The sequence below is a fragment of the Propithecus coquereli genome, unplaced genomic scaffold, assembly GCF_000956105.1.
Source record: "Propithecus coquereli isolate 6110/MARCELLA unplaced genomic scaffold, Pcoq_1.0 Scaffold13, whole genome shotgun sequence".
Taxonomy (NCBI): Eukaryota; Metazoa; Chordata; class Mammalia; order Primates; family Indriidae; genus Propithecus; species Propithecus coquereli.
In genome coordinates this window covers 390,192-400,030 of record NW_012137191.1, presented here as the reverse complement: position 1 = coordinate 400,030, position 9,839 = coordinate 390,192, and the positions used below count along the sequence as shown (strand labels likewise).

General features: G+C 42.1%; 1 protein-coding gene across 2 annotated transcripts; it reads right to left on the bottom strand.

Moving 5' to 3' along the window:
• Positions 1-1,768: 1,768 nt before the first annotated feature.
• Positions 1,769-8,971, bottom strand: ASB8 (ankyrin repeat and SOCS box containing 8). Of its 2 annotated transcripts, none has more exons than XM_012638449.1 (4): positions 8,836-8,971; positions 6,452-6,615; positions 4,888-4,992; positions 1,769-2,740 (listed from the first exon to the last, which is right to left on the bottom strand). In XM_012638449.1, exons 2-4 carry the CDS (start codon positions 6,578-6,580, stop codon positions 2,108-2,110), a joined length of 867 nt encoding a protein of 288 aa, XP_012493903.1. In that variant the 5' UTR covers positions 6,581-6,615; positions 8,836-8,971; the 3' UTR covers positions 1,769-2,107. The 2 variants fall into 2 exon arrangements, with proteins under 2 accessions (XP_012493903.1, XP_012493904.1); XM_012638450.1 differs by having other exon boundaries at positions 6,452-6,611.
• Between the last annotated feature and the right edge of the window lie 868 nt (positions 8,972-9,839).

Sequence of the window (9,839 nt, the reverse complement as noted above, 5' to 3'; positions counted from 1 at the left end):
AACATTTAGGATCATAGTATGATCTGGGGAAAAAAAGCATAGTGAAGACCACTTAAAAACAAAAACAAAACCTGTGAAGGTACATGCCATTTCCCCAGAGCTAAAACAATAAGTGAAGTTGCGTTTAAATAGAAGGGAAGCAGAATTAGCCACCAACTTCATGAATGATTATGAAATAACTGGGAAAACAGTAACATTTTTTTCTACATGGACAAAATATATATATTCCCTTTCTAGAATATTAACTTTGTCTATGATGAGAAATGAAGTGACATCTAAAGCACTGGTTCATAAATCTAGCCTGAATATTATAATCACCTGGGGATGGGGGTTGCCTTTAAAAATACTGATGCTGCCCAGGCCCACTTTGGACCAATTAAATCAGACTCTGGGGGTGGAGCCTGGGCCTTAGTATTTTTAAAAATTTCCCTAGGGAAAGCAGTGGATCTTCATTCCTGGCTGTACTTAAGAAGCATTTGAAGAGTCTTAAAAACCCACTGATGCCCCCAGCTCCACCCCTGGAAATTCTAAACATTTGGCATGGGGTGAAATCTTGGCATCAGTGTTTTTAAAAAGCTTCCTTGGTGATTTAATGTGCAGCTGGGGTTGAGAACATAAAAGCAGTAATTCCCAATTTGGGGTTGGGGAAGCAATGAAGGAAGGGGAAGCTCTTCAAATACTCTGCCCAAGCCCTCCCATTCACCCCACCAGAGTCCAGAATCACTGTTGCTAATGGGAGAAAGGTTGAGATGGAAAGATACATTGAAGACCAGGCAGTAAAGGAAGAATTTTTTCCAAATGGGGGTGGGCGGGGGAGCAGAGAAAAGTAGGAACAGTAGAAATTGCCAAATTTGCTTTTAGAACTATTTATTTCTTCTTTTTTTAAATGGGCAAAAAACACCAACAGCAAAAGGACAAAGCAGACATTCTTTTTCAAATTAGCTGTGTCAGCAGATCCCATTCATTCTGTTTCTAGTTCCCAATCAGCTTTTAAAAAAAGGATTTTTTAAATTTGCATCCAGGTCATCTAAGATCAGTAACAACTTGATCTAGTTTAGAAACATGAAAAGAGAATTGTTGACCAAGAATTGTTCATTAAAACAGATCTTTTTTGGGTAGGTGGGCCATCTCAAAAGCAGCTCTTATATGCTCTTTCCCTACTCCCTTCCCAACTCCACACCCCCACCCCATCACCAATGTCTTGTATAGATCAATAAAAAGAAAAGTTCCAAAACCACTGAAAGAAAAGTAACTCCTCCCCTGCTACAATGAACACCTTAGTCAAAGGTGCAGGAGCTGCCTACTAGGCCCATTAGAGCAAATGGCCTTCCAGGAAGAGAAAGAGCTTTCAGGAAGAAAAGTTCTCAGGACTTTTAGGAGTTCTTAGGACTGCTTAGAACCTGCTCTCTCTTCTATGTGGAAAGCAGCAAGTTAATCTTTCTGAAATAACACTGCTGAACTACTGAAACCCTTGGGCACACCCATGGAAAAGAGGGAAAGATTTTTTTTCCTGTTTCCTTTGATGAGGGGAAAGGGGGTTAGTCCCTTCTGAATGCCCCACAATATGGCACTCTAGGGATATCATCCAGCCCAATTCTGAATCTGCATACCATTTGAAGTTGGAGTATCTTCATTTTTGAGATATAATTGTTATTAGCTGAAATTGTGATTTTTCTTAAACTTCTTCACAGATCAATTAAAATGCTTTCTAGAAGGGACTCTTCTGAAACATTAACCATGTTCCCAAAGGAAAACCACACACAGATTCTTTAAATACTTTCCATCTTCCTAGAGAAATTTAGCGGGCACTGTTGACTCTTTCTCTAAAGTGAAGCATGGGGGGAGACCTCTTTTGCGGGGTGCAATGTAAAAAGCCAAGTAAGCAATAAACAGGAAACACAAGTGAGGGATTTTTTTTTCTTGTTTGGTTGCTTGGTTTGGGGAGGGGAGGTGGTGTGGCGATTACTGTTGTGACATGTTGCCTCCAAATCTATAAACCATACAACAGGAACAACTGCTTTTCTGTTTTCCATGACAAAGAGACTGTACTGCAGAGAAAAACCTCACCCAGAGCTGCCTGCTTGATGGTGCAAATGTCTCCTCCAGGCTATTCTACAAGTAACAGGTATTCCTTCAAAGAAGCTGGCAATGGAAGGCCCTTCACTGCATCTGGCAGATACTGGAGTCCCAGGCTACGGCGTACAGCATAGCGAGACAGTGTTTTTAGAGTTCCTGGGGCCGAGCACAGAACAGTCAGTTTTTCACATAGTTGCTGGTCTCTGGCCAGCTCTCGTGGCATGGTACCATTTTTTCTCAACTCAAAGTGTCCGACAGCTCTGTGGAGGAGCTCAAAGCAAGAGTCCTCTTTCTCTGTTCCAAGTCCCCTGACTAATAGAGCCACCAGGCGGGAGATGGGTGTCTGGCCTTTTAGGTTGATGACTCTGACCTCTGCACCATAATCAAGAAGAATGCTGACACTCTCAAGATTTCCCTTCCTGGCCGCCCAGCTAAGTGGTGTATCATTGTTGTAATCCAGGGCATTGACAGAGGCCCCACTCTCTAGGAGAGCCCGCACACACTCAGCATTGTTCTTAAAGGCTGCCCAGTGAAGTGGGGTATCTCTGTTGCCATCCAGAGCATTGGGGTTTGCACCATACTCCAATAGGACCTCCACACAAGCCTCATCTTTCTCTGCTGCATAGTGGAGGGCTGTTCGGTTGTAACCATCCAGGGCATTCACCTGTAAAAAAGGGAGGAACTATATTACAGTAGACAGACTACTGGGAGGAAGACAGGACAGCAAAGAAGCGTTCATGTATTTACTCACTACCTTTGCTATGCAGTGCTCTGAACAAGAGTGTCAACAAGCAATTCTCAGGGAGTCTTGGTGATATAGATGAAGATACGATGGGAGCTTAGGGGCAAAAAGGAAAAGAACTGTCCCAAAACAATCAACACTGTATTATGTGCACTGACTAGGCGGCCTACATCGTTGAGGTTTTTGCTGCCATGTTCACTATTTATTACAATCTCTACCATAGCATAAGGGGTAAAGCAGGAAAAGATGAAGTTTAAGTGTTTGTAACTGCTCTGAAAGACATTTACTGGAGAGCTACTTGAATATACAGTTAGAGTAAGAGTTTGGGATTATTTTACTTATCCTGACTCTTTGTGTATCCTGTGGCTAATGACAACCAGACTGAAAAATGATGAGGTCAAAGCTCTGCCCATATAGCTTTGCTATGTTCTTTAACCATATAGAGAAGCTCAAAATGTTAATCCTAGCCAGTCCTTTGCAAAAATGTGCTGTGGGCTGACAAGAGAACCTGGATGAAAGCACGTGCAGGGAAGAGTACAACTCTTCCAGTGCTAAAAAAGCAACCAGCTTGCTGAAAGTCAGCATCACCTATAATTTTTTACTTCAAATTCGCAAATTTATAAATAGCATATTCCCCCATTAAGCACAATAAAGCAAAACTGAAGCATTTAAGCAAGTTCAACCTTTTATTTGGTTAAGACCCATCTTTTTCTTCTGGCTATTTTCACTTTCATCATTGACATTAATCACTTCAGGGTCACTCATAAAGAAACAGGTTTAATCACAAAAGGGACAGGAGGCCAGGTACGGTGGCTCACACCTGCAATCACAGCAGTCTGGGAGGCTAGGCGGGAGGATTGCTTGAGGTCAGGAGTTCAAGACCAGCCTGAGCAAGAGCAAGACCCCATCTCTACTAAAAATAGAAATATTAGCTAGGAGTGGTGGTGCACCTGTAGTCCCAGCTACTCGGGAGGCTGAGGCAGAAGGATTGCTTGAGCCCAGGAGTTTGAGGTTGCAGTGAGCTATGATGATGCCACTGCACTCTATCAGGGGTGACAGAGTGAGATTCTGTCTCAAAAAAAAAAAAAAAAAAGTAGCAAGTAGAGAACCACTGGCTGTATGGAGATGACAATGCTGGGACCAGCACCTTGGGCCCACTGATCAGTGTGTTTGAGGCTGCATACCAGCTGCATGGCTTGTCTGTTTCAAACTGGTACCTCAGCATATGCATCTTCAAGACTGCTCACAAACAGTCCAAACTGCTAGTTTATTTATTTAACAGGTACTTACTTAGCAATTACTACATGCCAGTGTTCCAAACACTTTATAACCTTATGGAGAAGATACCATTATCATCCCCATTTTACCAATGGGGAAACTGAGGCAAAGAAAAAAAAAATTTTTTTTAAGTGTCTTGTTTAAGGCCACACAGCTGGAAGTGGCTGAGCTGGCATTTGAATCCATGAAATCTGGCTCCAGAGCATATTCTTTTAGTCATTCATTATACTATGCTGCTTCATGCCAATTTATCTACTTTCAAAAATTAATCTTTGTTTTTTTTTAATCTTAAGATACATTAGAAAGAAGACAGGAAAAAGACACACTAAACATAATTAGTGGGTAAAAATAGCACAAGTAGATATTTATCTCCTAGTGACAGCAGTATTAGAATCGTATGTCTGATAGTAGTTCTCAAATGGTTTAGATCTAATAAGAGTTGAGGGATCTCTGCGCTTACGGCTCCTGGATGGTCAATAGGCAATGAGAAGAGTAAACAGAAATATAAACAATCCCTACAAGGTAAGCTGGGGAGGAAAAGGGAGATAAAACTCCTTTCTGAAGTGATGGACAGTTTAAGGAGAAGAAAGAAAGGCAAAGGAATGAAATCCTTAGGATCATTTTATATATTTATCATTACATTTTTCTTTAATATTGGCTACACCAATGTTAACATGAGTTAGGAAGACCAGACTAGAGGTGGGAAGAGATGGAGGAGAGACAGAAATTCTAAGAAAATGTAAAGCTCAAGTTTTAGTGAATCATTAATGTGAAAGTGTTAAAAACATTACCTCAGCTCCTTTTTCCAGGAGTAACTCCACACAGTCAGCATCTGACACCATGCAGGCACAGTGCAAGGGCTTCAGCGTGCCATGGGTGCAGTTCACATCTGCTCCCTGAGGGCAGAAGCTAACATCAGTCAGTGTGTTCAACTCCAACCTGCTCAGCAGGACAAGAACTGAGTCTGGGGGTAGAGAGTTCTAACCCGACTATACTGTAAATATACTACTCGTTCCTAGTTTCCACTTCTATTAATTAAATATATAATATTATGATGCCAATGTCCAAACCAAGGGAATACACTGAAGATGAAGGAAAGGAACTGTTAATTCCTTAGATCAAGTTATTAAGTTTCTGCACAAAGTAGCCTGCCAGATGGTCATCTGGACATCATTGAGGACATAACCTTATATGCAAAAGCAGTGGGAACCTTATCCTCAGGCAGGAAAGCTGGACCAGCAATCCACTTTCTATGGTCCCCACATTCTGAAAGAGTAGGAAAGTGAGGCTATCAGACTGAGGCCAGAATTGGCATGTTCTTTTTGCCACTCAACGAATGACCATCACAAATAATAGGGTCATCTTAACGTTATTTTTGTTTTTTTAGAACATCTTCAAAGTAGCCTCTTAGTATCAGTATTCTCTGATGTCCAGCCCCTGCCGGTGCTCCTATTCAAAATCTGATAAAGGAGATGGAGATACCGGTCAGACTAAAGTCACTGAATGACTCAGCAGCAGAGCTAGAATTAGAACGTGACAAAGTTTCTACTGCTGAGTCTTTTGACACCACTTTTGCTGAGAACAAACTAACACTGTATGGCTTTTCCTTCTCCAGTTGTGCCACATAATTCTGAAGCAGCTCCAGAGCTCCAGGCTGTAAATGGGGATCTGAAAATCTTAAAAAAGAATGTACAGAAGTAACCATCCGGATACACTTTCTAGTGATCAAAAAATTATTCTGTAATTTCTCTTCAATAGGAATAATACACAGAATAGGGTAGTAAAGACCGTCTGGGATACTAATCATATAACACAATTGCTGACAAACAGTGGTTAGACATCAGATACATCGCCTAAACTATAATTACCATGCATTTTAGGGGTTGGTATCCTCTACAGAACTGGAAGTGGTAGCTGTTGTTAAGATAGAAGGCAAGCAAAATCTCTCCATGTAATTATTATAACCCAGGTATAAAGAAAGGCTCACAAGGATTTGAAAACTACCTCTGCTTTGCTCACCTCCTTCCCCGCTTAGCAAAACATGTATAGAAGACTTTGAGCTCGATGGATTCCATACGCACAATATCCAGACAGAAATTTTACAAAGAACATGAGACTAGGGTTATCTAGAACATATTTCATGAAGAAAAATATCAGATATACAAAGTGAAAGGGAGAAGGAAAGCAAAGAAAACATGGGGAAAATATATTTTGAGGATCATGTTAACATATTTAATGAGACTGTATAAATTCCTTGTGACCTTGTGCTAAATTAAAGCCACAAATCTGTAATCCATTAGGATTTCCCCCCATTCCCCTCCCAAAGTACTTTTGTGTCAATAATAGCACACTCACTCCTTTGATGAGGTCCTCTACATTATCATGTGGGAAGGAACGGATGGCAGCGATTGTTCGGATTAAGCGCTCTGAGAGAGAGTATTTGCTCTGAATGCTCTGCATAATATACCACATACTGGAACTCATCAAGGCTCAGAGTGTGTTCACATGCTCCAAACTGCCTGAAACAAAAAAGTGTTCAGCATTATACAATGTCACTTAAGCACACCTGTCCTTAGGGTTAAGCTTTCTCTGGGGCCTTCCCATTACTAAAAAGCAGATTTCAAGGAGATCAGTGATTAATGAACACCATCTTTTATAATCATAAGGAACTAGATTATAATAGTAGCTTATGGAACTGGGTAAACCTGTACACAAATGTTCTGACCCTAAGGACCTCCGTTCTATTCTCTGACCCAGTCTAGCACGAGATTTCCCTACAAGGTAGTTAAGACCCCCATGGAGCTCTGTGTGGTTTACAAACAAGACTAGGCAAGGAATGGGATTTTTCAAAGGCTGAAGATGCCAAAAAACACTCTTTTCCTCCTTTCAATGTTTGTGGTTTTTATTCAGCACCACCTTTAGGTTATTTACTATTAATACATTTGGCTTACCGTATAGTTATGTACATATTGTCTCTCCAGCTAAATTGTAATCATTTGAAAGGCAAAGATCTGTCTTCTACTTTTTCACCCATGGAAGGCAGCCACAAAATCTCACAAAAAGTAGGTATTTAACAAATATTGGTTGGTTGATTGACTAAAGGGTATAGAAATGATTGTTCTAAGATGGAAGAAGAAAATAATGCAATATACTTACATTCAACTATTATGAAAGTTTTGGCTGTATAAGAGCTATTAATACTAGTTAGGGAACATTTAAAATTACGCCAATAAGGTAGAATGTTTCTATGAAAAAGCACGTATCAAAAACTGTAGGGAATTGCACAACATGTAATTCAGGAGTAAAAAAAACTGTAGGGAAAATATAGTATGTAGTATTAGCTAAGTGTAATTGCTTAGAAATCTGTATTCTCATTAAAATGTAAGCTGCTTGGGAGTAAAGATAGTGTTTTCTCCAATAGTTCCTGACATATGATAGGTCCTTAGTACATATCTATTGAATCAATGTAAAGCTTATTACTTTGAATCCTAATAAATCAAGACTTGCAATAATTAAGCATATTATGCATATGAAAATATTTTGGTAATTTCATAATATATAATTTTTGCTTTTTGTGATGGAGTATCCCTTTATATGTTATATAATATACTGTAAACTCTGATGGTTTCTATTTTGCTAATCAGTAGTCATTTATATCAGATAGAAATTCTATTAATCAATGATGCAAGTTAAAAATGTTCCATTCATAGGTATCAATGATTTAAATTGGGTATGCTTCTCTCCTACTTTATTATGAATGAATAAGCTGACACAATTGTTTATATGTGTCTCTGGAATGAAATGAAATTTTCCAGTTTAGATTTGGCATGTTTTAATCTCTCCAATAGTCACTAAACTCAGTGACAAAGGTCTATATCTTATACTTTGTTGACAGGAAAAAGGAAAAAAAGGCAGCGGTGCATTTGAGTCTGCGATTCCAAGAATGGGGATAGAAGACAAAGCAGCTAGCTAAAGCAGGAGGCTTGGACTGAAGTGGTTCTGTTAACCGTTTCTGGACCATGATAATCTGATGAAACTAAAACTCCAGGCTAAAAACTCCTAACTGAGAGTATGACCAGTGGTCTGCAGCTGCCTTGAAGCCCCTCGTGAAAAAGTGAAACTTCAGGGCAGACTGGCAACATTTACTGTCAGGAGGGGTCAAGGAAATCTAAATTCGACCTATCTCTGGATAGCAGTCCGTGCACGATTTGAGCCCTAATGGGCCCTTTCTCCTCCGTTTTCTTTCGCTACGGGATCCACAGAAAACACCAAAGTTGTTTTTTGTTTTGTTTTGTTTTTTTATTGCGAAGCTAAAAGCATAAAGGAACAGAGACGACACTCAACAGCTCTAATGCTAGCCAGGCCTCGGCCAAGCCGAGGCGCCCCCAATCCCAGTGCACCTGCTGCGGGAGGGCTCGCGGCAGCTGTCTCGCTGAGGCTAGGGGGCGGGGGACAAGGGCACAAAATGCAAGGACATGTGGTGTCACTTTCCGCATGGGCTCCCAACAGATTGCAGCAATCCCGGCAGGTCTGGTACTGAAAGGGGGTCGCGCAATGTGCGTCGGGGAGCCTAGAGGTGGACAAACTCTCTCCCCAATTTCCCCGCAAGGCCCGGAATGATGTCTCAGCCTCGAGGGCTGGCGGACCTTGAGCGAGGAGGGGAGGAAGCGTTACTGGGCTTGGTGTCCCGGGTGAGAGAACCTGGCTGCAGACCTTCCCGCACCGAGGACCGCACTCACCGAACCGTGGGGGCTGAGCTGGGTCTTGAAAGCCGCTGTCAAGGAGTGAACCGGAAGCAGAAGTTGTTGGTAGCCGACCCCTCTGTTTACACGACAAGAGGACCGACCAGGACGGGCGCCTGCGCACTGACCAGGGTCTGTAAGCGGGACGCGCCTGCGCAGACTTGTGAAGCAGCCTGGCTCCTACGGAGGCCTGGTTAACGGGTTACTCGCTCCCCTTGCCCTGAGGTTTTATGCGCAGGCGCAATGTGGCGCTCTCGGCCACAGTCCCAGGTTTCGGGTCCTGGTCCCGCGCCGCAATAAAAGCTCGTGAACCCTGGCTGTCGGGCCGATTTTGTGTGGTCGCGCCTGCCTGGACCAGGTCTGCAGTGGGTCCATCCCACTCGCCTTTACATCTCTACCTCCCACTATCTCCATCTGAGATCGGGCCTGGGCACCTCCTTCCCAGATTATTTCCAAACTCGCTAAACCAAACACCGCCTTTGTCCGCTTAGTCCACAGTGGTTCAGTTTCTTAGGAAACTAAACTGTTGCTAAGAAGTGTCTTTGGCAAACAAAAGAACTTTCAGCGTTATTCATAATGTCAGAACAAATCTATGCTCCTTAGAACCCTCCTGGATGTTGTCTACCCTCCTTCCAAGTGAACTATACCAAAGGCAAACTCAACCATCCAAGAAGCATAGTATCCCAACCGTTGAGGCATGAAAGAGATGTATATGCTGGTAATAACCCTTTCCACACAGAGAGATGATGACACCTCTGAGTGACGTGCTTTGCGTGCAAAGCATGAACCTTTCCAAGTCAGCAGCACGTGGTGGTGCAGGCAAGGAACACACAGGTAGACTAAGTGCTGCGATCTACTCCTGTTTCACCAAGAGTGCCCCATCACCTACTCCCCAAAGCTTGCTCTAAGCAACTAGATTTAACCAATTAGAGATTAAATCAGGACCCAGACAGTTCATGTACATCAGTGAGAGGACAGTGAACTGAAAGCTCATGACCTGG

Coding starts and splice junctions, on each gene's coding strand:
- ASB8 (XM_012638449.1), bottom strand. CDS start 6,580: ATGAGTTCCAGTATGTGGTATATTATGCAGAGCATTCAGAGCAAATAC. Junction 4,993..6,451: donor TAGAGGACCTCATCAAAGGA/GTGAGTGTGCTA, acceptor TTCTGCCCTCAG/GGAGCAGATGTGAACTGCAC. Junction 2,741..4,887: donor TCCTGGAAAAAGGAGCTGAG/GTAATGTTTTTA, acceptor CCTTTTTTACAG/GTGAATGCCCTGGATGGTTA.